At 45.9% G+C, this 27,942-nt stretch overlaps 1 protein-coding gene across 2 annotated transcripts in view; it reads right to left on the bottom strand.

The window, feature by feature from the left end:
- nid2a (nidogen 2a (osteonidogen)) overlaps window positions 1–27,942 on the bottom strand; it is a 157,311-nt gene that overhangs the window by 32,875 nt on the left and 96,494 nt on the right. For both annotated transcript variants that reach the window (XM_059958023.1, XM_059958018.1), the window contains exons 17-22: window positions 25,285–25,521; window positions 18,259–18,495; window positions 11,229–11,465; window positions 10,505–10,756; window positions 5,631–5,870; window positions 4,864–5,100 (exon numbers count right to left, since the gene is read on the bottom strand). In XM_059958023.1, coding sequence (XP_059814006.1) covers window positions 4,864–5,100; window positions 5,631–5,870; window positions 10,505–10,756; window positions 11,229–11,465; window positions 18,259–18,495; window positions 25,285–25,521 — 1,440 coding nt within the window. The remainder of the gene's footprint in view (window positions 1–4,863; window positions 5,101–5,630; window positions 5,871–10,504; window positions 10,757–11,228; window positions 11,466–18,258; window positions 18,496–25,284; window positions 25,522–27,942) is intronic.

Here is a 27,942-nt window from a genome sequence, read left to right as displayed (position 1 = left end):
GGACTTCACACTGGCCGCCGTAGCCCAACCGCTTCTGGGTGCGGATTTTTTGCGGGCTCACAGCCTGCTGGTCGACCTGCCCAGGAAGAGACTGGTACACGCCGAGACCTTTCAGACATTCTCCCTGGGTGCAGCCCAGTTGCCGGCCCCTCACCTCGGCTCCATCACGCTGTCCGACAACGACTTCACCAGGGTCCTGGCGGAGTTCCCATCGGTTCTGGCACCGCAGTTCACAGCAGCCATGCCCAGGCACGGCGTACAGCACCACATCCCGACCCAGGGACCACCCCTCCATGCCCGTGCTCGGCGGCTTTCCCCGGACAAGCTCCGACTGGCGAAGGAGGAGTTCCAGAAGATGGAGGAATTGGGGATCATCCGGCGGTCCGACAGCCCATGGGCTTCCCCCCTGCACATGGTGCCCAAAGCGACGGGGGGCTGGAGACCGTGCGGCGACTACCGTAGGCTGAACGAGGCTACCACACCGGACCGCTACCCTGTGCCACACATACAGGACTTTGCGGCAAACCTGCACGGCGCACGGATCTTCTCCAAGGTAGATCTCGTCCGGGGATACCATCAAATCCCGATGCATCCTGACGACGTCCCCAAAACGGCTCTCATCACCCCATTCGGCCTTTTCGAGTTCCTCCGCATGCCGTTCGGCCTGAAGAATGCCGCACAGACGTTCCAACGGTTAATGGACGCGGTGGGACGGGACCTGGACTTCGCGTTCATCTATTTGGATGACATCCTCATAGCCAGCAGCAGTCGTCAGGAGCATCTGTCCCACCTCCGTCAACTCTGCGCCCGACTGAGTGAGTACGGTCTTACAATCAACCCTGCCAAATGCCAGTTCGGACTCGATACCATTGACTTCCTGGGCCACAGAATTACTAAAGACGGGGCAACCCCTCTGCCCGCTAAGGTAGATGCGGTCCGCCACTTCCCCTGACCCACCACGATCAAAGGCCTTCAGGAATTCGTAGGTATGGTCAATTTCTACCGCCGCTTCCTCCCTTCAGCTGCCCGGATCATGCGCCCCCTGTTCGCCCTGATGTCGGGTCCGAGCAAGGACATTACCTGGGACGAGGAGTCCGCCGCCGCTTTCGTTCAAACGAAGGAAGCTTTGGCGGACGCTGCAATGCTAGTACATCCCAGAATGGACACCCCTACCGCCCTCACAGTGGACGCATCCAACACGGCAGTCGGTGGGGTGCTGGAGCAACTCATCGCAGGTCGCTGGCAACCCCTGGCGTTTTTCAGCAAACACCTGCGACCACCCGAGCTTAAGTACAGTGCTTTTGACCGGGAACTGTTGGCGCTCTACCTGGCAATCCGGCATTTCAGGTACTTCCTAGAAGGTCGGCCCTTCACCGCGTTCACGGACCACAAACCGCTTACCTTTGCGTTTACGAAAGCGTCCGACCCCTGGTCGTCCCGCCAGCAACGCCACCTGTCCTACATCTCTGAATACACGACGGATGTCCGGCACGTCTCAGGTAAGGACAATGTCGTGGTGGATGCGCTCTCTCTCCCTACTGTTCATGCCCTTTCCCAAGGGGTAGACTTTGAGGCGCTGGCAGAGGCACAGCAGGCGGATGAGGAGATTCCGAGTTACAGGACCGCAGTCTCCGGTCTGCAGCTCCAGGACCTCCCCGTGGGCCCGGGTGAGAGGACCCTACTCTGTGACGTCGCCACCGACCAGCCCCGTCCGGTCGTCCCGACAGCATGGCGGCGCCGCGTTTTCGACTCCATTCATAACTTGGCGCATCCCTCCATCCGGACAACTGTCCGGATGGTTTCCAGCAGGTTCGTTTGGCACGGACTCCGCAAACAGGTCAGTGAATGGGCCAGAACGTGCATGCACTGCCAGACGGCCAAGGTGCAGCGGCACACCAAAGCCCCACCGCAGCAGTTCCATCCCGCCCACCGGCGTTTCGACCACATTCATGTGGATATCGTGGGCCCCCTGCCAGTGTCGCGCGGAGCACGTTACCTCCTGACTATCGTGGACCGGTTCACAAGATGGCCAGAGGCGGTCCCGCTCACCGACACCACCTCCGAATCTTGCGCCCGAGCCCTGATCACCACCTGGATATCCAGCCCACATTACCTCCGACAGAGGCGACCAGTTCACCTCCAGCCTGTGGTCAGCTATGGCCAGCCTTTTGGGGACTCAGCTGCACTACACAACTGCCTACCACCCACAGTCGAACGGGCTAGTGGAGCGTTTCCACCGTCACCTGAAGTCGGCCCTCATGGCCCGCCTGCGAGGAGCCAACTGGGCGGACGAGCTTCCCTGGGTCCTACTCGGCATCCGCACAGCGCCTAAGGACGACCTGCACGCCTCGTCGGCCGAGTTGGTATACGGCGCGCCCCTGGTCGTCCCCGGGGAGTTCCTACCAGCCCCAAGGGGGCAAGAGGAAGAACCCGCAGCAGTCCTGGGCAGACTTCGCGAGAAGCTCGGTAACCTGGCCCCCATACCCACTTCACAGCATGGGCGGCACCCGACCGGCGTACCCAAAGACCTACAGAACTGTAAGTTTGTGTTTATGGTGCTCCGGAACAACGGGTCCACGTTCGTGCTGGACGTTGGGGGGAAGGAGGAGGTTTTCACGGTGGACCGCCTCAAGCCGGCCCATGTGGACCTGGCGCAACCGGCCGAGTTTCCGGTGCTTCGGCGCAGAGGCCGACCTCCCAAGCAGGTTCTGGCCCAGACTGTGGACATTGGGGGGTGTATCGCCGGTTCTGGGGGGGGGGATTATGTGGCGCCCCATTTCCTAGCGTATCCGAACCGACTCACAATTAGATAGCCTACGGGGGTTTGCGAGCACAGAGCTTTGGAGCCTCTGCGCCATGGGGGGGCCGGTTGACAGAGGCTTAAAAGTGAGGCTGAAGTTTTCGAATAAAGTTTTTTCCTTCGACTGCAGTTACCGACTCCGTGTCGTAATTTTAGCGCTGCGTGTAGCACACCGCTACAATGTATCACAAAACTCACATCCACTCTAAATTTATTGTTAGTTACTTTTTCTGTATCCTGTACCTATCAGAGCCCACACTTACAAGTCAGGTACAATTTGTTGCAGACAGAAAGCCAGATTCCAGGCTCAGGTGTCTGCTCACAACAGAGTCAATTATGTGGAAATTAAATGAGGGCAATTATGTACAGGTCCTTTGGTCAACAATGTTGTGCTGACCTCTTAACCTTCCTCAAGATCAATTTAACCTCCCCTTTCATTTTCATTTGTCCTGTTCATAAGAGGATTGTTCCTGCCGGAGTTTAATTGGAAGGATGTTTGCTTGGGTATGTAAGATTCATTTCAATGGAATTTACAAGGGATAAAATCCTTTGGAATATAACTAATTGTAAAGAAACAAAATGAAATTAACAAGCACACACAATGTTTGCAATGAGTTGAGTGGTTGTATTACTTTAACACAGTTCCTCCATTGCAATCTATTTTTTCATAAAGAATAATATTGTTCACATCGGCATTTCAGAGTAAAGACAAGCTGAATCGGAATCAGATTTAATATCACTGACATATGTCATGAAATATGCTATTTTGGGGCAGCAGGTGAATGCAGTACGTAAACAGAGAACCTAGAATATAGAAATCTACAGCACATTACAGGCCCCTCGGCCCACAATGTTGTGCCGACCATGTAACCTACTCTAGAAACTGCCCAGAATGTCCCTACCACATTGCCCTCTATTTTCCTAAGCTCCATGTACCTATCTAAGAGCCTCTTAAAAGACCCTATTGTATCCGCCTCCACCACTGTCGCTGACAGTGCTTTCCACGCACCCACCACTCTCTGTGTGAAAAACTTACCCCTGACATCCTCTCAGTACCCATTTCCAAGCACCTTAAAACTATGCCCCCTCGTGTTAGCCATTTCAGCCCTGGGAAAAAGCCTCTGGCTATCCACACGATCAATGTCTCTCATTACCTTATACACCTTTGTTGGGTCACCTCTCATCCTTTGACCTGATAGAGGTGTCTAAGATGATGAGTCTTTTTCTGTTGATCAGTGTCAAAAAAGCCAAATTAAATCCACTGTGATTCAATGTTGTAAAAGAATAAAACATGAAAACTTCGGGTGGGGGGGTGGGGTGAATACTTTTTATAAGCACTGTATCTATATACTGTCTGTATGTATATCTGTATGTATATTGTCACATCCATTTATTAGGCGAGGGGAAAAACGCTCATAAACCTTCATGCTTTATGATATAACTTTGGGCGTGTTGTTCTTGATAGATCTATTTAGCGGCAAAGATCACTTGTATTCAATGGCTGATCAATAAAAAATAAACTGGATTTTAAAATACTACAAAGATATGAAGATCACTGAAATACCTGGTAAGCTGAAGAGTGAAATATTTTAACAAAAGGACGTTAACTTGGTCATTTCTTATAATTGTTTCTCAGTTGCAATTCCTTTTCTCTTTAAGTCTATTTGCAAACCTTCAATGCCAAAAATATATCCAAAGCTGAAAACTTGAATTCATGTTTAAATAATTTAGAGAACAATGATGCCAAAGAAAATAAATGATTGGATGTGTGGGTTAATGAGAGTGACTTACAAGAAAGATGGGTAACATAATCAAGAGAGAATCCAAAGATCACAACTGAAAATGAATGTAATTAATGCGGTTATTTTAGATCAATAATACTTTGTGTAGTGCCAACCGCACTTAGTAACTAGAAATGCTAAAATTAGTTGTTCTCCTAATGATCAGTTTGTATTATGTACAAGTGGTTCATCAAATTTTTATATCAGTCTCAACAAAAACAAATTGTTAAACTTCTCATTTTTTTCACACAATTGGAAAGTTGCCTTAAAATGCTGGCTGACCTGGCTCCCCACAGCGTGGCTGACCAGTTCCAGGGGCTGTCCTCGTCCCGGGAACCTCCTGTCCATTCTCGTACACACACCAGCAGTATCCTGTGCTGCTGTGACACTGCATCGGCCTGAAGTTCCCCTCGTCATCACACTGAGGGATGTGGAGTCCAACCAGGGGCTGGGACCCACGCATCTCTGACTCCACCCGTTCTCGGTGCTGCTCACAGACAGACTTCGAGCGTTCATTTGCTGTCAATAGAGCAATTTCATGAAAGCTTGAACACCAGAGAAATAGCAATGGAGAAAAACAAGGAATTATACTGGAAGCAAAGATGGAGCATATTGAACTCAAAATGTGCAAAGCCCCGTTTGAGCCCTCAGCTGCAGAAGTAGCTTGATGCAGTACGTCACCCACACCACTCCAGCACTTCCTCCAGGGGCATTAACATTCCTGTCTACAGTGCCACACGATTCTATCCAATGCTTCCACAATGACTAATTTCCATAAAATACAGAATTGCTCATGTTTGCATAAGATTAGTCCTTTAGTCTAATTTTAATCTTGACTGACCTAGCAACTCATAGCTGCACAGAATCTAAGAACTGTGATATCATGTTATTACTTCATGTGGGGAATTGTGTGCAGTTCTGCTTGACACACAAGAATGGCATGTTGTGCGGTTGTATTGCAGAGGTCGCAGAGGGGAATAACCAGCATGTTAGCTGGAGAATTACAGTTACACGGATTTTATGAGTGCTTGATGGTAAAGATGACTAACCGGGCTCCCCACAGCGTGGCTGACCAGTTCCAGGGGCTGTCCTCGTCCCGGGAACCTCCTGTCCATTCTCGTACACACACCAGCAGTATCCTGTGCTGCTGTGACACTGCATCGGCCTGAAGTTCCCCTCGTCATCACACTGAGGGATGTAGAGTCCAACGAGAGGCCCACGCAGGTTTATCTCCGCTTGCGTCCGTTCTCGCTGCTGCTCACAGGCAGACTTGGGACGCTCATTGGCCACTAATAAAATAGAATGGTTTTGAAACAATTTCTCATTAAACTTGCAATTCTCTCAAAGAGCCTCTGTGACATCACTTCTATTAAACCTAGAGGGTGCCCTGTGGTCTAGAAATTTTGCAATCGCAAAGGTGCATTTAATAGACACAAAGTATATTGACAAGGAGACCTTGATATAAGAGTGCCTTGGACAAGCATTTCTGAAATAACTGGTCCGAGTTCTCCCAATACCTTCAAGGGGAATTGCAAGAGGAATAACTCCATTCCGTGTGGCCCAGTGGAGCAATCAAACTGGTGTATAAAGGCAACTCACACCAGGAAATGACCATTTAAGTGTTTGGAACATATGTTGTAGAACAGTACAGCTCAGAAACAGGACCTTCTGCACACATTGCCTGCACCGAACACAATTCCAAATTAAACTGAGTCCTGTCTGCAAATGAACCACTTCTCTCCATTCCTTGCATATTCAGATGTCTAGCTATAAATCTCTTAAACACCACTATTGTACCTGTTTCCATTACCACAATGAAAGGAGGTGAAGGTAAATGAAGTAGCCATTACTACCTTCTTTATAGAAAAAACAATGGTTTTCAGTAACTTAATGTGGAAAAACAGCCACATTAGGTAACTGAATTTCTAGGCAACTCAGTTTACAGGAGAGGAACCATCCTTGAGCTAATGACTTTTAGTTCCAATAAATTTCACATAATCCACCACAGTTCATCTGTATTTCATCACACCCAATGCAGGTTATAATTTCATTACAGGCATAGCTATCAAAACTTCACATTTAATAAGGTTTCTCAGTACAGTATTATTATTAAATATTTATTCTGAATAACTTATAGCAGGGGAATTTTGAAGAATTCTGAAGAAAACAGAACGGCAAAGCAGCTGTCGGAGGCTCTGTAATTGTGAATCGCACTCTCCCTCTCTCGTTGGAGGGGAAAAGATTGTTGCCGATTCTCCTGGCAGAGAACTCGGGGTTATTAAGGTGGCACAAGAGACTTTTAACACTGTAAATCAGCGAGCTGTTTTGTTATGTCTCCCCGGTCGCTGTGAAAGGGGACTCTTCCCTTTCCCTTTAGTGGGAGAGAGAGGGAGAGCCTGGAGCATGTCGAATTGTCGGGTGAACAAACAGATTTTGCTGTCCTTCAGATCATGGTCCTTCTTGGGGGCTTTGCTGTTTTATGGTTGGTGGGTGGAGGGTGCTGATGCTTTTTTGCAGAAGTGGGTGGGTACCAACCTTGAGTATTGTGAACCGTTTTGGGTTCCTTATCTAAGAAAAAATGTGCTGGCGTTAGAGAGGGTTTAACGGAGGGTCACAAGGATGATTTTGGGAATGAAAGGGTTATCATATGAGGTACTTTGATAGCTCTGGGTCTGTACTCACCGGAATTCAGAAGGATGGGGTGGGGGGGGATGTCATTGAAACCTTTCGAATGTTGAAAGGCCTAGATGGAGTGGATGTGGAAAGGATGTTTCCCAAGGTGGGGGAGTCTAGGGCAAGAGGTCACAGCCTCAGGATTGCGAGGCGTCCATTTAAAACAGAGATGCGGAGAAATTTCTTTAGCCAGAGGGTGGTGAATTTGTGGAAACTATTACCACAGGCAGCTAAAGAAGTCCAGGTCGTTGGGTTTACTTGAGGCAGAGCTTGATAGATTCTTGATTGGGCACGGCATCATAGGTTAGGGAAGAAGGCCGGGGTCTGGGACTGAGGAGGGGAAAGGAAAAGGATCAATCGTGATTGAACGACGGAGCAGACTTGATGGGCCAAGTGGCCAGGTTCTGCTCCTGTGTCTTATGGCCCCACGCGGCCAGGTTCGGGAGTCGTTGTTCCCTGTGGCCATCGGGGTCCTGGACCCGCTTCACTCGCCTCAGCGCTGGACTGGCTTCACAGCTGTGGACTCACTTTCAGGAACTCCACAGTTCATGTTCCACGTGTTATTTGTTTACTATTTTTTAATACTTTGCCCTCTATGGCATGCTGGATGTATGGCAGTCTTTGTTGTGTGTGGTTTTTCACTGATTCAGTTGTGTTTCTTTGTTTTTTCTGAGGGTGTCTGCAAGAAAATGAATCTCAAGGTTGTGAATGGTATACATACTTTTATAATAAATGTGAACTTTGAACTTTTTAAGGGGGCTTCATTCTTTATCTACAAAAGCTCGATCTTCAGTTCTGAAATGGTTTGTTGCACTATCTACTTACCTACAGTACATATTTCCAACTCTTGGTTTTAAGAGATACCAAAGTTTTACAAAGTCTCACTCAGTGGTGAGTTACTTTGATGAGAACATGGATGCCAGCAGAACTGCTGTGGAAAAGAGCAATCCATTGATAAGTGGTATTTGCAAACAATTTACAATAGATCAGACTGACAGCTGAGAGAGAGCGGATGCAGTCAAAAGGGCCAGACCTTTGGACTATGGATGTGATCTGGCAATTCCAACTATACCTCCAAGGTCAGCTTTAATCAGTGGTTTAAAGCCAAACACAATCATAAGAGACAACTGCTGCCCAAAGTTATTCATTACTATGCTAATCAACTTTTAGGAAACACACAAATACTTCAAAAGCCTCTCTACGGTAATTAGGGTACCTTGGAATTCTGCATTTTTGCTCAGAAGTGGTCATTATACTTAATTATAACCTTAACTGACCTGTCTGCACACAGCGTGGCTGACCAGTTCCAGGGGCTGTGCTCGGCCCAGGAACCTCCTGTCCATTCTCGTACACACACCAGCAGTATCCTGTGCTGCTGTGACACTGCATCGGCCTGAAGTTCCCCTCGTCATTACACTGAGGGACGTAGGCTCCAATGAGAGGACCATGTGGGCTCACCTCCACCTGCGACCGTTCTCGCTGCTGCTCACAGGCAGACTTTGGGTGCTCGGTGGTCATTAATAGAATAAAATGGTTTTGAAACAGTTTCTAACAGAACTTACAATTCTCTCAGAGACTGTGGTATCATCCCTTCTTTTAGACTCATAGTGGACCATATCGGCTGGAAATTCTGCACTCCCAGAGGTGCATTAGATGGACGCAAGGTGGATTGACAAGATCACTTTGTTTCAGGAGTGCCTTGGACAAGCATTTCTGGAATAACTGGTCCAAGTTCTCTTGCCAATATTCCCAAGGGAATTGCATGGGGAATGACTCTATTCAGTGTGCCTCAATTGAGTAATCTCACTGATGTACAAGGACAGTTCACTCCAGGAAATGACCAGCGAGATGTTCAGAGCATTGAACAACACGCTACATGGGAACAGGCCCATTGGCCAAAATTGTCAGTGTCAAACGCAATGTCAAATTAAACTAAGTCACTTGCCAGCACACGATTCATTAAATGAATTCATAAGCAAATCAGTTTACAGGACAGAATGCAACCTTGAGCAAATGAATTTTAGTTCCACAAATTTCATGCAATATTTTTAATTTATCACTGGAGTTGATCCATATTCTATTGGTACTCAGTACTGCTTATATTTTCAACTTGGATTTTACTGTTCATTACAAGAATAACTACCAAAGCTTTTTAGTAGTTTTTTATGGTTCAATATCTTCATTAAGTGTTTATTCTGAAGAATTTATAGCAGGTAGAAGCCGCAGGTGAAGGGAACTTTGTTAGGCCACATGTGTTTGTGCAGATCATCTTTATATTGTTAAAAAGTTAAAATCTGTGCCGAGACTTGTAGGCTCATCAGGCCAGTGCTTATGCTGGTTTCCGTGGCATGAAGCGACTGAGACCACGCCCCGGGTAGGATGTCAGTCTATCTATCGTGAGATTAACCCCCAGCATTTTGCCGGTACCCATTTTCAGCTGGGTGGACTGGAACAGTGTGTGGTTAACTGCCTTGCTCAAAAACACGACATGCTGCCCCGGCGGGGGCTCAAACTCACGACCTTCAGATCGCTAGTCCAGCGCCTTAACCACTTGGCCACGCATCACATTCTTATATTGTGATTGTGACAATTTGAATTGAGAACAGAAGATTTTAAGTTACAGGAGTACTCTCTGAGAAAAATACAAGAAACATAGAAAATGTCCAGTCAAAATCAGCACAAGAGGAGACACTTTTGAATAAAAAGAACAGTTTTTAGGGGGCTTCATTCTTTAATTTGCAAATACTCCACCTTCAGTTTTGAAATGTTCTGATGCCTCGTCTACTAACTGCATGCATTTCTGGTTCTTGGGCTTAAGAGATACGGAAGTTTTACAAAATTAGAAACTTTCAATACGAGATGAATTCCTTTGAAGAAAAAGTGGAAGGCAGCAGAACAGCTGTGGAAACGACCAGTCCGTAGACACAAAGAATGCAAGAGGTATTTGAAAACAATCTACAACAGAACAGACGGGGGGGCACCAGTCAGAGGGAGAGCCAGACCGTTTGACTATGGATGTGATCTGACATTCCCAGCCATACCTGCAGGCCCGCTTTAATCAGTGCTTTAAAGCCAATCGCAATCAGAGGAGAAGTGCTTTTCATATCACTCCTTACCATGCTAATCAGTTTCTATCAGCTACACCGGTGCTTTGAAAAACGCCACTAAGTCTCTCAGCAATAATTAAAGATTTTTAAGATCCTGTTTTTGCTCAATAGTTGTCATTAACTTAATTATATTATTAACTAACCTGGAAGCCCACAACGTGGTTGAGCAGATCCAGGTGCTGTCCTAGTCCCAGTAATTTCCAGTCCATTTTTATCCACGCACCAGCAGTGGCCGGTGCTGCTGTGACACTGCATCGGCCTGAAGTTCCCTTCGTCGTCACACTGAGGGATGTGGACACCCACCCGAGGTTCAGATCCGAACATAGTCATATCCGTTTGTAATCTCTCTCGCAGCTTTTCACATGCAGCTTTGCGGCGTTCATTGCTTGTTAAAACTAATCAAGATAAACAAATTGTCAAAAACCCAAAGTAGTGCTTTGGGACTGGACCCAATGCAGCAGCGTGGCAGGGTAAGAGTGAACCCTCTTGGGAAATAGGGCTGGTCACGTTGGGACGGCACTATGGGACAAGTTGTAAAATGGTTATGAAAAGAGATAGTGCTGGTCCACAAGTTAAAGGCCTAAACTCGGACAAGGTTAATCCTGATACCAGTAGACAAGAACATGCAAAGGTTGATTGGGAGATATTGTTAGCAGGTAAAGGGATCACAGAGTTCCAAATCAGAAACTGCAATAATCAAAGTCCCTTTGAACTTCAAATGTTAACTCTGATCATGTTTAACATGCTGCGGGATGGCCCCTGCATATCCTTGGGTGTTATGGTTGTTAACGCAAATGACATTTTTAGCTTCTATTGAATGCACATGTGAGAAATAAATCTAAACCTGAATCCAACAGCCTCACTAACCTGGCAAGACACAGCGTGGTTGATTAGTTCCAGGGGCTGTCCTCGTCCCGGGAACCTCCTGTCCATTCTCGTACACACACCAGCAGTGGCCGGTGCTGCTGTGACACTGCATCGGCCTGAAGTTCCCCTCGTCGTCACACTGAGGGATGTGGACTCCCAGAAGAGGCCCATGCAGGCTCCTCTCTGTTTCTAACCGCTCTCGCTGCTGCTCACAGGCAGACTTTGGGCGCTCACTGTCTGCAAATCAATTCAAGAAGGAATCTGTTACTAAGCAAAAGTGCAAATATTTTAAATTGGGCTGTGTTGTCAGTTTACAGGGCATCAGGCAAGCCAACAGGTTGTGTAACGTTGTGCCTGACGTGTTCAGCCTGTTGTTACAATGGAGGCTAATTGCTTGTGCAGAACGAGGATAAGCTGCGTTGTCATTGGTTTACATCTCTGTACAACTGAATGAAGAGAAAAATAAGAAATATAGAAACCATCCAGTCAGTAGGGAGAAAGAAAGAGACTGTAAGATCTGGAAAGGCTTAACAGAGAAAAAAATAGCACAGATATATTTAACTTTGGGGGGCTTATGCTAGGTTTTTCTTAATTTTCCCTTTCAATTTGGACAAGTGCAATAAAGAAAAAACAAACTTTGATTTTCTCGTTTTGGGAGCTCACTTTGTGTAATATTTCTTCTTGTTTACTGTGCGTATGAAAGTCAGTTTATAGGGATACATGGTGTCATCAGCAGAATTCTTTTTCACATAGACTTAAGGTGAGAGTTAAGGGGTTTAGATGGGATTTGAGGGGATTTGATTTTTTTTTGCAACTCAGAAAACACTGCCTGAACAGCTGGTGGAAGTAGAAACCCTCACAGTGCTTAAGAAATGGCTCTAAAAAAGTACTTGAATTGTCAAAGTGTAGAGCTGGAGCTGGATGTACTCAGGATCAGTTGTGAGACTGAAGATATTATGGACGAGACTTTTGAAGAGGTGGTCACACCCAGAGTAACCAGAGATAGAGGAGGAAGTAAAAGAATTGGGAGTCGCACTACTAATCCAGGACAATATCACAGCTGCACTCCGGGAAGACATAATGGAGGGCTCAGACATTGAATCATTTGGGTAGAACTGAGGAATAGGAAAGGTGTAATCACACGATGGTATTGTACTGCAGACCCCCTGTAGCCATCGGGACATTGAGCAACAGAAATGGAACCAGATTAAGGAAATGTGCAAAAATAACAGGGTTGTTGTCAAGGGGATTTCAACTTCCCTAATATAAACTGGGACCTTCTTAGTGCAGGAGGATTAGATGGGACGGAGTTTGTTAAGTGTATCCAGGAAGGTTTCTTAAATCAATATGTGGACTGTCCAGTGAGGGGAGGGGTCATACTGGACCTGGTGTTGTGTGATGAACCTGGCCAGGTGGCTGACAGTTAGGAAACTGTGACCCCAACTCCATAACTTTCAGGACACCTAGAGATAAGGATAGGCATGGTCCTTGTGGGAGAGTTTTAAATTGGAGTAGGGCAAATTATGAGGGCATTAGGCAGGAACTATTAATTGCGAACCTTTTCTCCGGCAAGTCCACATCAGAAATGTGGAGGGTGTTTAAAGATCAATAGCACAGAGTACAGGAAAGGTATGTTCCTGTTAGAAGGAAGGACAGAGATGGAAAGATAAGAGAATCTTGGATGTCCAGAGAGGCTTTGAATTTAGTCAAGAAGAAAGAGGAAAAGTATGCACAGCTTCAGAGGTTAGGATCAAACAAAGCACACGAGGAGTATAAAGAAGCCAGAAAAGAACTAAAAAAGGGAATTAGGAAAGCCAGAAGTGGCCATGAAAAGCCCTTAGCAAGCAGGATTAAGGAGAGTCCCAAGGCATTCTAGAGATATATCTAAACCAAGAGCATAACGAGGGAGAGGATGAGACAACTCGAGGATAAGGGGGGAACATTTGTTTGGATGCTGAGAATGTGAGTGAGGTACTTAATGAATACTTTGCTACAGTACTTACCAAAGACCGATCAGTGCTGAGTGGATAAACACATTAGGGAGTTTCAAGGTCAAGGAGGAGGTTAATAAGTATTAAATGGAGAAGTTCACAGGGCCTGATAGGATTTACCCCAGGTTATTGAAAGAGACAAGAGACAAGACTGCTTGGCCTTTGACCGCTATCTTCATGTCCTCTCTAGCCACAGGCAAGGCCCCGTGGACTGACATGGGCTAATGTTGTATCACTATTTAAGAAGGAAACAAGAGAAGATCTTGGGGACTATAAACTGGTGAGTCTTACATCAGTTGTAAGAAAAACGCAGGAGAAAATTCTTAGGGGTAGTCTATACGTGCACTTGGAAACGCATGACCTAATTAGGGAGAGCCAGCATGGCTTTGTGCAGGGCAGGTCGTGCCTTAGCAACACGATTGAGTGTTTTGACTAAGTGATGAGAGAGATTGATGAGGGTAGGGCAGTGGGTGTTGTCTACATAGATTTTAGTAAGGCATTTGATGACGTCTCTCATGGGAGGCTAATCCAGAAGGTTTAGCAGCATGGGGTCTATGGTGAATTGGCTGTTTGGATTCAGAACTGGCTTGCGCATAGAAGACAGTGGTTAGTGGTTGAAGGGACCTATTCGAGCTGGAGATCTCTAATTAGTGCTGCCTGCAGGGATGTGTGCTGGGACCTCTGCTCTTTGTGATGTATATAAATGAACCGGATGAAAATGTGAGCAACGCACACAAAACGCTGGAGCAACTCAGCAGACCAGGCAGCATCTAGGAAAAGAGTACAGTCGACATTTCAGGCTGATGCCCTTTGGCAGGGATGGAGAAAAATATCTGAGGTGTAGATTTAAAAGGTGGGGGGAGGGCAGAAGAGAGAAAAACACAGGTGATAGGTGAAACCTGGAGGGAGAAGTAAAGAGCTGGGAAGTTGATTGGTGAAAGAGACAGGCCATAGAAGAAAGAAAAGGGGGGAGGAGCACCAGAGGGAGGTGATGGGTGGGCAAGGAGATAAAGTGAGAGAGGGAAAAGGGGATGGAGAATGGCGAAGGTAGGGGAGGGGCATTACCAGAAGTTTTACCAGAGGAATTGATGTTTGTGCCAGTAGGCTGGATGCTACCCAATCAGAATATAATGTGTTGTTCCTCCAGTCTAAATGTGGCCTCATCACAACAGTGGAGACAGCCATGGATGGATGAGCACCAGACACAGTATATGACCTCAACGGACTCACAGGTGAAGTGTCGCCTCACCTGGAAGGACTGCCTGGGGCCCTGAATGGTGGCGAGGGAGGAGGTGTAGGGGCAGGTGTAGCACTAGTTCTGCTTCCAAGGATAAGAGCCAGGGGTGAGATTGGTGGGGAGGAACGAATGCACAAAGGAGTGGCTTAGGGAGCGATCCCTGCGGAAAACAGGAAGTGGAGGGAGGGAAAAATGTGCTTGGTGATGGGATCCAGTTAGAGGTAGCAGAAGTTACAGAGAATTACGTGCTGGACGGTGGGATGGTAGGTGAAGGCAGGAAGAACCCTATCCCTGGTAGGGTGGCGGGAAGATGGGGTAAGAGCAGATGTCCCTGAAATGGAAGAATTACAGCTGAGGGCAGTGTTGATGGTGGAGGAAGGGAAGCCTATTGGATGAAAATGTAGATGGGTGGGTTAGTAAATTTGCGGATGATACCAGGATTGGCGGAGTAGTGAATACTGTAGAAGACTAACAAAGGATACAACACGATAAAGATCAGTTGCAGATATGAGCAGAGAAATGGCAGATAGAGTTTAATGCAGGTAAATGTGAAGTGTTGCACTTGGTAGATGACAATAGACAATAGGTGCAAAAGTAGACCATTCGGCCATTCGAGCCTGCACCGCCATTTTGAGGTCATGGCTGATCATCTACTATCAATACCCAGTTCTTGCCTTGTCCCCATATCCCTTGATTCCCCTATCCATAAGATACCTATCTAGCTCCTTCTTGAAAGCATCCAGAGAATTGGCCTCCGCTACCTTCCGAGACAGTGCATTCCAGACCTCCACAACTTTCTGGGAAAAGAAGTTTTTCCTTAAATCTGTCCTAAATGACCTACCCCTTATTCTCAAACCATGCCCTCTGGTACTGGGCTCTCCCAGCATCTGGAACATATTTCCTGCCTCTATCTTGTCCAATCCCTTGATAATCTTATATGTTTCAATCAGATCCCCTCTCAATCTCCTTAATTCCAGCGTGTACAAGCCCAGTCTCTCTAACCTCTCTGCGTAAGACAGTCCGGACATCCCAGGAATTAACCTCGTGAATCTACGCTGCACTTCCTCTACAGCCAGGATGTCCTTCCTTAACCCTGGAGACCAAAACTGTACACAATACTCCAGGTGTGGTCTCACCAGGGCTCTGTACAAATGCAAGAGGATTTCCTTGCTCTTGTACTCAATTCCCTTTGTAATAAAGGCCAACATTCCATTAGCCTTCTTCACTGCCTGCTGCACTTGCTCATTCTCCTTCAGTGACTGATGAACAAGGACTCCGAGATCTCTTTGTATTTCTCCCTTACCTAACTCTACACCGTTCAGATAATAATCTGCCTTCCTGTTCTTACTCCCAAAGTGGATAACCTCACACTTATTTACATTAAACACCATCTGCCAAGTATCTGCCCACTCACCCAACCTGTCCAAGTCACCCTGAATTCTCCTAACATCTTCATCACACGTCACCCTGCCACCCAGCTTAGTATCATCAGCAAATTTGCTGATGTTATCTTCAATGCCTTCATCCAAATCATTGACGTAAATTGTAAACAGCTGTGGTCCCAATACCGAGCCCTGTGGCACCACACTAGTCTACCTGCCATTCCGAGAAACACCCATTCACCACTACCCTTTGCTTTCTATCTGCCAACCAGTTTTCTATCCATGTCAATGTCTTCCCCCCAATGCCATGAGCTTTGGTTTTACCCACCAATCTCCTATGTGGGACCTTATCAAATGCCTTCTGAAAATCGAGGTACACTACATCCACTGGATCTCCCCCGTCTAACTTCCTGGTTACATCCTCGAAAAAAACAGCATGCTGTTACAGGCAAGGTCATTAACAGCGTTGCTGAGCCGGGAGACCTTGGGCTCCAAATTCATAGCTCCTTGCAAGCTGCACCACAGGTCGATAAATTGGTTGAGAAGCCTTTTGAAATGCTTGTTTTTATTGGTCGAGCCATTGAGTTCAAAAGTCAAGAGGTTATTTTGCAACTTTATAAAACCCTGGTTAGGCCACATCTGGAGTATCGCATACGGTTCAGGCCACTCCACTAAAGGAAGGACGTTGAGGCCTTGGCATGAGTGCAGAAGAGGTTTACCAGGATGCTGCCTGGTTTGGAGGGCATCTGCTATAAAGAGAGGATGGATAAAGTTGTGTTGTTTTCTCTGGAGCGCCGAAGGCTGAGTGGAGATCTGATAGAGGTTTATAAGATTATGAGAGGCATAGGTAGTGGACAGAGAGGGTTGAAATGGTTAATACCAGAGGGCATGCATTGAAGGTGAGAAGGGGTAGGTTCAAAGAGGATTTGGGGGTAAGTTTTTTACTCAGAGAGTGGCGGATGTCTGGAATGCGCTGCCTGGTATGTTGGTAGAGGCAAATACACTAGAGACTGCTGAGAGATGTTTGGACAGGCACATGGATGCAAGGATGATGGAGGGATATGGACATGGCGTTGGTAGGAGGGATTAGCGTTTGGTGCTTTTGATTCGCTTTTTATTGGTTCAGCACAACATTGTGGGCTGAATGGCCTCTTCCTGTGTTTCCGCAAATCCCAGAATATAATCCTTTGTTATAAAATAAACTTCTTATGCACTCTAAAACAGACAGACTTGCTTATGTCTCAGCAAGGTCTAGAAAAACGTGTCCATGCATTTATTTTTAGAAGGCTTGATTACTGTAATGGCATCCTCACAGGTCTCTATATAAAAAAAATCCCTCAGACCGCCACAGCTCATTCAGAGTACACCTGATAGAGTCCTCTCTAAGACCAAGAAAGCAGAATATATCACTCCAGTTCTCAAATCACTACACTGGCTTCCTGTCCATCAGAGGATTGACTTTATAATATTACTACTGGTTTATAAATCACTGAATGGTCTCAGGCCAAAACACATCTCCAATCTCTTGTTGCATTATGAACCTTCCTGAGTGCTCAGGTCATCTGGGGGCAGGTCTGCTTACCGTCCCCAGGGTCAAAACAAAAGATGGTGAGGCAGCTTTTAGTTACCATGCTCCACATATCTGGAATAACCTTCTAGAGGATCTGAAGTCTGGCCAACTTTAATCTCTTTTATATCGAGCTTAAAACTTTTTGCTGTAAGCTTTTAATCAGAATCTTCTGCATTGTAACCTTTATTCCTTTTTTAATCTATTTATCATATCTATTTTGTGTGATTTTATTCTCTTTTATATTGTCTGAAATTTGATGTTTGATTTTTATATCTTGTTTGATGTAAAGCATTTTAACTGTCTTGTGTTTGAGAAGTGCTATACAAATAAACTTGCTTTGCCTTGTCTTGCCTTACTGTGCGTGAGAAAGTCAGTTTATAGGGATACAACACGTAGTCAGCAAAACTCTTCTGCCCATAGATTTACGGTGAGAGTTAAGAGGTTTAGATGAGATTTGAGGGGATTTTTTCCCCCAACACAGGAAGCACTGCCTGAAGAGCTGGTAGAAGAAGATAGTCTCACAGCTTTTAGGAGACAGCTGAACAATTACTTGAATTGCCGAGGTGCAGAAAGCTACTGACCTAACACTTGTGGATGGGATGCGTAACAGTGGGTGCATTGGGTGGAACGAACGTGGCGGGCCGAAGGGCCTGTGCTGTACGATGCTATGGGCCTTAGTGACACTTCACAGTTACTGCTGACACAAGATGTCCGAATAAATTCTTCCAATGATAACCTAAGGCTATGAAACACTCATAGGTTTTTCTGCAAATCCCAGAATACAATTTCTGTTATAAAATAAATTCCTTATGCATTGTAAAACAGTTTGTTTAATTTTAACCTGACTAACCTGGAAGCCCACAACGTGGTTGAGCAGATCCAGGTGCTGTCCTAGTCCCAGTAATTTCCAGTCCATTTTCATCCACGCACCAGCAGTGGCCGGTGCTGCTGTGACACTGCATCGGCCTGAAGTTCCCCTCGTCGTCACACTGAGGGATGTGGACTCCCAGAAGAGGCCCATGCAGGCTCCTCTCTGTTTCTAACCGCTCTCGCTGCTGCTCACAGGCAGACTTTGGGCGCTCACTGTCTGCAAATCAATTCAAGAAGGAATCTGTTACTAAGCAAAAGTGCAAATATTTTAAATTGGGCTGTGTTGTCAGTTTACAGGGCATCAGGCAAGCCAACAGTTTGTGTAAAGTTGTGCCCGACGTGTTCAGCCTGTTGTTACAATGGAGGCTAATTGCTTGTGCAGAACGAGGATAAGCTGCGTTGTCATTGGTTTACATCTCTGTACAACTGAATGAAGAGAAAAATAAGAAATATAGAAACCATCCAGTCAGTAGGGAGAAAGAAAGAGACTGTAAGATCTGGAAAGGCTTAACAGAGAAAAAAATAGCACAGATATATTTAACTTTGGGGGGCTTATGCTAGGTTTTTCTTAATTTTCCCTTTCAATTTGGACAAGTGCAATAAAGAAAAAACAAACTTTGATTTTCTCGTTTTGGGAGCTCACTTTGTGTAATATTTCTTCTTGTTTACTGTGCGTATGAAAGTCAGTTTATAGGGATACATGGTGTCATCAGCAGAATTCTTTTTCACATAGACTTAAGGTGAGAGTTAAGGGGTTTAGATGGGATTTGAGGGGACTTGATTTTTTTTTGCAACTCAGAAAACACTGCCTGAACAGCTGGTGGAAGTAGAAACCCTCACAGTGCTTAAGAAACGGCTCTAAAAAAGTACTCGAATTGTCAAAGTGTAGAGCTGGAGCTGGATGTACTCAGGATCAGTTGTGAGACTGAAGATATTATGGACGAGACTTTTGAAGAGGTGGTCACACCCAGAGTAACCAGAGATAGAGGAGGAAGTAAAAGAATTGGGAGTCGCACTACTAATCCAGGACAATATCACAGCTGCACTCCGGGAAGACATAATGGAGGGCTCAGACATTGAATCATTTGGGTAGAACTGAGGAATAGGAAAGGTGTAATCACACGATGGTATTGTACTGCAGACCCCCTGTAGCCATCGGGACATTGAGCAACAGAAATGGAACCAGATTAAGGAAATGTGCAAAAATAACAGGGTTGTTGTCAAGGGGATTTCAACTTCCCTAATATAAACTGGGACCTTCTTAGTGCAGGAGGATTAGATGGGACGGAGTTTGTTAAGTGTATCCAGGAAGGTTTCTTAAATCAATATGTGGACTGTCCAGTGAGGGGAGGGGTCATACTGGACCTGGTGTTGTGTGATGAACCTGGCCAGGTGGCTGACAGTTAGGAAACTGTGACCCCAACTCCATAACTTTCAGGACACCTAGAGATAAGGATAGGCATGGTCCTTGTGGGAGAGTTTTAAATTGGAGTAGGGCAAATTATGAGGGCATTAGGCAGGAACTATTAATTGCGAACCTTTTCTCCGGCAAGTCCACATCAGAAATGTGGAGGGTGTTTAAAGATCAATAGCACAGAGTACAGGAAAGGTATGTTCCTGTTAGAAGGAAGGACAGAGATGGAAAGATAAGAGAATCTTGGATGTCCAGAGAGGCTTTGAATTTAGTCAAGAAGAAAGAGGAAAAGTATGCACAGCTTCAGAGGTTAGGATCAAACAAAGCACACGAGGAGTATAAAGAAGCCAGAAAAGAACTAAAAAAGGGAATTAGGAAAGCCAGAAGTGGCCATGAAAAGCCCTTAGCAAGCAGGATTAAGGAGAGTCCCAAGGCATTCTAGAGATATATCTAAACCAAGAGCATAACGAGGGAGAGGATGAGACAACTCGAGGATAAGGGGGGAACATTTGTTTGGATGCTGAGAATGTGAGTGAGGTACTTAATGAATACTTTGCTACAGTACTTACCAAAGACCGATCAGTGCTGAGTGGATAAACACATTAGGGAGTTTCAAGGTCAAGGAGGAGGTTAATAAGTATTAAATGGAGAAGTTCACAGGGCCTGATAGGATTTACCCCAGGTTATTGAAAGAGACAAGAGACAAGACTGCTTGGCCTTTGACCGCTATCTTCATGTCCTCTCTAGCCACAGGCAAGGCCCCGTGGACTGACATGGGCTAATGTTGTATCACTATTTAAGAAGGAAACAAGAGAAGATCTTGGGGACTATAAACTGGTGAGTCTTACATCAGTTGTAAGAAAAACGCAGGAGAAAATTCTTAGGGGTAGTCTATACGTGCACTTGGAAACGCATGACCTAATTAGGGAGAGCCAGCATGGCTTTGTGCAGGGCAGGTCGTGCCTTAGCAACACGATTGAGTGTTTTGACTAAGTGATGAGAGAGATTGATGAGGGTAGGGCAGTGGGTGTTGTCTACATAGATTTTAGTAAGGCATTTGATGACGTCTCTCATGGGAGGCTAATCCAGAAGGTTTAGCAGCATGGGGTCTGTGGTGAATTGGCTGTTTGGATTCAGAACTGGCTTGCGCATAGAAGACAGTGGTTAGTGGTTGAAGGGACCTATTCGAGCTGGAGATCTCTAATTAGTGCTGCCTGCAGGGATGTGTGCTGGGACCTCTGCTCTTTGTGATGTATATAAATGACCCGGATGAAAATGTGAGCAACGCACACAAAACGCTGGAGCAACTCAGCAGACCAGGCAGCATCTAGGAAAAGAGTACAGTCGACATTTCAGGCTGATGCCCTTTGGCAGGGATGGAGAAAAATATCTGAGGTGTAGATTTAAAAGGTGGGGGGGGGGCAGAAGAGAGAAAAACACAGGTGATAGGTGAAACCTGGAGGGAGAAGTAAAGAGCTGGGAAGTTGATTGGTGAAAGAGACAGGCCATAGAAGAAAGAAAAGGGGGGAGGAGCACCAGAGGGAGGTGATGGGTGGGCAAGGAGATAAAGTGAGAGAGGGAAAAGGGGATGGAGAATGGCGAAGGTGGGGGGAGGGGCATTATCAGAAGTTTGAGGAATTGATGTTTGTGCCAGTAGGCTGGATGCTACCCAAACAGAATATAATGTGTTGTTCCTCCAGTCTAAATGTGGCCTCATCACAACAGTGGAGACGGCCATGGATGGATGAGCACCAGACACAGTATATGACCTCAACGGACTCACAGGTGAAGTGTCGCCTCACCTGGAAGGACTGCCTGGGGCCCTGAATGGTGGCGAGGGAGGAGGTGTAGGGGCAGGTGTAGCACTAGTTCTGCTTCCAAGGATAAGAGCCAGGGATGAGATTGGTGGGGAGGAACGAATGCACAAAGGAGTGGCTTAGGGAGCGATCCCTGCGGAAAACAGGAAGCGGAGGGAGGGAAAAATGTGCTTGGTGATGGGATCCAGTTAGAGGTAGCAGAAGTTACAGAGAATTACGTGCTGGACGGTGGGATGGTAGGTGAAGGCAGGAAGAACCCTATCCCTGGTAGGGTGGCGGGAAGATGGGGTAAGAGCAGATGTCCCTGAAATGGAAGAAATACAGCTGAGGGCAGTGTTGATGGTGGAGGAAGGGAAGCCCATTGGATGAAAATGTAGATGGGTGGGTTAGTAAATTTGCGGATGATACCAGGATTGGCGGAGTAGTGAATACTGTAGAAGACTAACAAAGGATACAACATGATAAAGATCAGTTGCAGATATGAGCAGAGAAATGGCAGATGGAGTTTAATGCAGGTAAATGTGAAGTGTTGCACTTGGTAGATGACAATAGACAATAGGTGCAAAAGTAGACCATTCGGCCATTCGAGCCTGCACCGCCATTTTGAGGTCATGGCTGATCATCTACTATCAATACCCAGTTCTTGCCTTGTCCCCATATCCCTTGATTCCCCTATCCATAAGATACCTATCTAGCTCCTTCTTGAAAGCATCCAGAGAATTGGCCTCCGCTACCTTCCGAGACAGTGCATTCCAGACCTCCACAACTTTCTGGGAAAAGAAGTTTTTCTTTAAATCTGTCCTAAATGACCTACCCCTTATTCTCAAACCATGCCCTCTGGTACTGGGCTCTCCCAGCATCTGGAACATATTTCCTGCCTCTATCTTGTCCAATCCCTTGATAATCTTACATGTTTCAATCAGATCCCCTCTCAATCTCCTTAATTCCAGTGTGTACAAGCCCAGTCTCTCTAATCTCTCTGCGTAAGACAGTCCGGACATCCCAGGAATTAACCTCGTGAATCTACGCTGCACTTCCTCTACAGCCAGGATGTCCTTCCTTAACCCTGGAGACCAAAACTGTACACAATACTCCAGGTGTGGTCTCACCAGGGCCCTGTACAAATGCAAGAGGATTTTCTGGCTCTTGTACTCAATTCCCTTTGTAATAAAGGCCAACATTCCATTAGCCTTCTTCACTGCCTGCTGCACTTGCTCATTCTCCTTCAGTGACTGATGAACAAGGACTCCGAGATCTCTTTGTATTTCTCCCTTACCTAACTCTACACCATTCAGATAATAATCTGCCTTCCTGTTCTTACTCCCAAAGTGGATAACCTCACACTTATTCACATTAAACACCATCTGCCAAGTATCTGCCCACTCACCCAACCTGTCCAAGTCACCCTGAATTCTCCTAACATCCTCATCACATGTCACCCTGCCACCCAGCTTAGTATCATCAGCAAATTTGCTGATGTTATCTTCAATGCCTTCATCCAAATCGTTGACATAAATTGTAAACAGCTGTGGTCCCAATACCGAGCCCTGTGGCACCCCACTAGTCTACCTGCCATTCCGAGAAATACCCATTCACCACTACCCTTTGCTTTCTATCTGCCGACCAGTTTTCTATCCATGTCAATGTCTTCTCCCCAATGTCATGAGCTTTGATTTTACCCACCAATCTCCTATGTGGGACCTTATCAAATGCCTTCTGAAAATCGAGGTACACTACATCCACTGGATCTCCCCCGTCTAACTTCCTGGTTACATCCTCGAAAAAAACAGCATGCTGTTACAGGCAAGGTCATTAACAGCGTTGCTGAGCCGGGAGACCTTGGGCTCCAAATTCATAGCTCCTTGCAAGCTGCACCACAGGTCGATAAATTGGTTGAGAAGCCTTTTGAAATGCTTGTTTTTATTGGTCGAGCCATTGAGTTCAAAAGTCAAGAGGTTATTTTGCAACTTTATAAAACCCTGGTTAGGCCACATCTGGAGTATCGCATACGATTCAGGCCACTCCACTAAAGGAAGGACGTTGAGGCCTTGGCATGAGTGCAGAAGAGGTTTACCAGGATGCTGCCTGGTTTGGAGGGCATCTGCTATAAAGAGAGGATGGATAAAGTTGTGTTGTTTTCTCTGGAGCGCCGAAGGCTGAGTGGAGATCTGATAGAGGTTTATAAGATTATGAGAGGCATAGGTAGTGGACAGAGAGGGTTGAAATGGTTAATACCAGAGGGCATGCATTGAAGGTGAGAAGGGGTAGGTTCAAAGAGGATTTGGGGGTAAGTTTTTTACTCAGAGAGTGGCGGATGTCTGGAATGCGCTGCCTGGTATGTTGGTAGAGGCAAATACACTAGAGACTGCTGAGAGATGTTTGGACAGGCACATGGATGCAAGGATGATGGAGGGATATGGACATGGCGTTGGTAGGAGGGATTAGCGTTTGGTGCTTTTGATTCGCTTTTTATTGGTTCAGCACAACATTGTGGGCTGAATGGCCTCTTCCTGTGTTTCCGCAAATCCCAGAATATAATCCTTTGTTATAAAATAAACTTCTTGTGCACTCTAAAACAGACAGACTTGCTTATGTCTCAGCAAGGTCTAGAAAAACGTGTCCATGCATTTATTTTTAGAAGGCTTGATTACTGTAATGGCATCCTCACAGGTCTCTATATAAAAAAAATCCCTCAGACAGCCACAGCTCATTCAGAGTACACCTGATAGAGTCCTCTCTAAGACCAAGAAAGCAGAATATATCACTCCAGTTCTCAAATCACTACACTGGCTTCCTGTCCATCAGAGGATTGACTTTATAATATTACTACTGGTTTATAAATCACTGAATGGTCTCAGGCCAAAACACATCTCCAATCTCTTGTTGCATTATGAACCTTCCTGAGTGCTCAGGTCATCTGGGGGCAGGTCTGCTTACCGTCCCCAGGGTCAAAACAAAAGATGGTGAGGCAGCTTTTAGTTACCATGCTCCACATATCTGGAATAACCTTCTAGAGGATCTGAAGTCTGGCCAACTTTAATCTCTTTTATATCGAGCTTAAAACTTTTTGCTGTAAGCTTTTAATCAGAATCTTCTGCATTGTAACCTTTATTCCTTTTTTAATCTATTTATCATATCTATTTTGTGTGATTTTATTCTCTTTTATATTGTCTGAAATTTGATGTTTGATTTTTATATCTTGTTTGATGTAAAGCATTTTAACTGTCTTGTGTTTGAGAAGTGCTATACAAATAAACTTGCTTTGCCTTGTCTTGCCTTACTGTGCGTGAGAAAGTCAGTTTATAGGGATACAACACGTAGTCAGCAAAACTCTTCTGCCCATAGATTTACGGTGAGAGTTAAGAGGTTTAGATGAGATTTGAGGGGATTTTTTCCCCCAACACAGGAAGCACTGCCTGAAGAGCTGGTAGAAGAAGATAGTCTCACAGCTTTTAGGAGACAGCTGAACAATTACTTGAATTGCCGAGGTGCAGAAAGCTACTGACCTAACACTTGTGGATGGGATGCGTAACAGTGGGTGCATTGGGTGGAACGAACGTGGCGGGCCGAAGGGCCTGTGCTGTACGATGCTATGGGCCTTAGTGACACTTCACAGTTACTGCTGACACAAGATGTCCGAATAAATTCTTCCAATGATAACCTAAGGCTATGAAACACTCATAGGTTTTTCTGCAAATCCCAGAATACAATTTCTGTTATAAAATAAATTCCTTATGCATTGTAAAACAGTTTGTTTAATTTTAACCTGACTAACCTGGAAGCCCACAACGTGGTTGAGCAGATCCAGGTGCTGTCCTAGTCCCAGTAATTTCCAGTCCATTTTCATCCACGCACCAGCAGTGGCCGGTGCTGCTGTGACACTGCATCGGCCTGAAGTTCCCCTCGTCGTCACACTGAAGGATGTGGACTCCCAGAAGAGGCCCATGCAGGCTCCTCTCTGTTTCTAACCGCTCTCGCTGCTGCTCACAGGCAGACTTTGGGCGCTCACTGTCTGCAAATCAATTCAAGAAGGAATCTGTTACTAAGCAAAAGTGCAAATATTTTAAATTGGGCTGTGTTGTCAGTTTACAGGGCATCAGGCAAGCCAACAGTTTGTGTAAAGTTGTGCCCGACGTGTTCAGCCTGTTGTTACAATGGAGGCTAATTGCTTGTGCAGAACGAGGATAAGCTGCGTTGTCATTGGTTTACATCTCTGTACAACTGAATGAAGAGAAAAATAAGAAATGTAGAAACCATCCAGTCAGTAGGGAGAAAGAAAGAGACTGTAAGATCTGGAAAGGCTTAACAGAGAAAAAAATAGCACAGATATATTTAACTTTGGGGGGCTTATGCTAGGTTTTTCTTAATTTTCCCTTTCAATTTGGACAAGTGCAATAAAGAAAAAACAAACTTTGATTTTCTCGTTTTGGGAGCTCACTTTGTGTAATATTTCTTCTTGTTTACTGTGCGTATGAAAGTCAGTTTATAGGGATACATGGTGTCATCAGCAGAATTCTTTTTCACATAGACTTAAGGTGAGAGTTAAGGGGTTTAGATGGGATTTGAGGGGATTTGATTTTTTTTTGCAACTCAGAAAACACTGCCTGAACAGCTGGTGGAAGTAGAAACCCTCACAGTGCTTAAGAAATGGCTCTAAAAAAGTACTTGAATTGTCAAAGTGTAGAGCTGGAGCTGGATGTACTCAGGATCAGTTGTGAGACTGAAGATATTATGGACGAGACTTTTGAAGAGGTGGTCACACCCAGAGTAACCAGAGAAAGAGGAGGAAGTAAAAGAATTGGGAGTCGCACTACTAATCCAGGACAATATCACAGCTGCACTCCGGGAAGACATAATGGAGGGCTCAGACATTGAATCATTTGGGTAGAACTGAGGAATAGGAAAGGTGTAATCACACGATGGTATTGTACTGCAGACCCCCTGTAGCCATCGGGACATTGAGCAACAGAAATGGAACCAGATTAAGGAAATGTGCAAAAATAACAGGGTTGTTGTCAAGGGGATTTCAACTTCCCTAATATAAACTGGGACCTTCTTAGTGCAGGAGGATTAGATGGGACGGAGTTTGTTAAGTGTATCCAGGAAGGTTTCTTAAATCAATATGTGGACTGTCCAGTGAGAGGAGGGGTCATACTGGACCTGGTGTTGTGTGATGAACCTGGCCAGGTGGCTGACAGTTAGGAAACTGTGACCCCAACTCCATAACTTTCAGGACACCTAGAGATAAGGATAGGCATGGTCCTTGTGGGAGAGTTTTAAATTGGAGTAGGGCTAATTATGAGGGCATTAGGCAGGAACTATTAATTGCGAACCTTTTCTCCGGCAAGTCCACATCAGAAATGTGGAGGGTGTTTAAAGATCAATAGCACAGAGTACAGGAAAGGTATGTTCCTGTTAGAAGGAAGGACAGAGATGGAAAGATAAGAGAACCTTGGATGTCCAGAGAGGCTTTGAGTTTAGTCAAGAAGAAAGAGGAAATGTATGCACAGCTTCAGAGGTCAGGATCCGGCCTGAAGTTCCCTTCGTCGTCACACAGGGATGTGGAGTCCCACCCGAGGTTCAGATCCACACAAAGTCATCTCCGCTTGTAATGTCTCTCGTTGCTCTTCACATGCAGCTTTACGGTGTTCATTCCTTGTTAAAACTGCTCAAAGTGAACAGATTGTCAAATACCCAAAGTAGTGCTTTGGGACCCAATGCAACAACATGGCAGGTGATAAAGTTGATGTAATATTGAATTTAAAGTGAGCAGATCCGAGTGACAGGACAGAAAGGGTTAATATTGGGATTGAGAAAAGGTTTTGTAGGCTAAACTACATTTATTTTATACACAAGGCCTGACTGATAAATATCCAAACTTTGGGCATGGATGGCCTCAGGGGTGACATTACACGGATGGGCTCAGGGGGTGTGACAGTATACGAATGGGCTCGGGGGGTGACATTACACGGATGGGCTCAGGGGGTGTGACATTACATGGATGGGCTCAGGGGGTGTGACATGACACGGATGGGCTCAGGGGTGACATTACATGGATTGGGCTCAGGGGGTGTGACATTACACGGATGGGCTCAGGGGTGTGACATTACACGGATGGGCTCGAGGGGTCTGACATTACACGGATTGGCTCAGTGGGTGACATTACACAGATGGGCTCAGGGGGTGACATTACACGGATTGGGCTCAGGAGGTGACATTACACGGATGGGCTCAGGGGGTGACATTACACGGATGGGCTCAGGGGGTGTGACATTACACGGATGGGCTCGGGGGGGGGGGGTGACATTACACGGATGGACTCGGGAGTGGCATTACACGGATGAACTCAGGGGGTGTGACAATACACGGATGGGCTCGGGGGGGGGTGACATTATACGGATGGGCTCGGGGGTCCTGACTACACGGATGGGCT

This window comes from Hypanus sabinus, chromosome 2, assembly GCF_030144855.1.
Source record: "Hypanus sabinus isolate sHypSab1 chromosome 2, sHypSab1.hap1, whole genome shotgun sequence".
In the NCBI taxonomy this organism is placed as follows: domain Eukaryota; kingdom Metazoa; phylum Chordata; class Chondrichthyes; order Myliobatiformes; family Dasyatidae; genus Hypanus; species Hypanus sabinus.
Note: the sequence above shows the minus strand (reverse complement) of the source record. Positions and strands in the feature narration are given on the sequence as shown.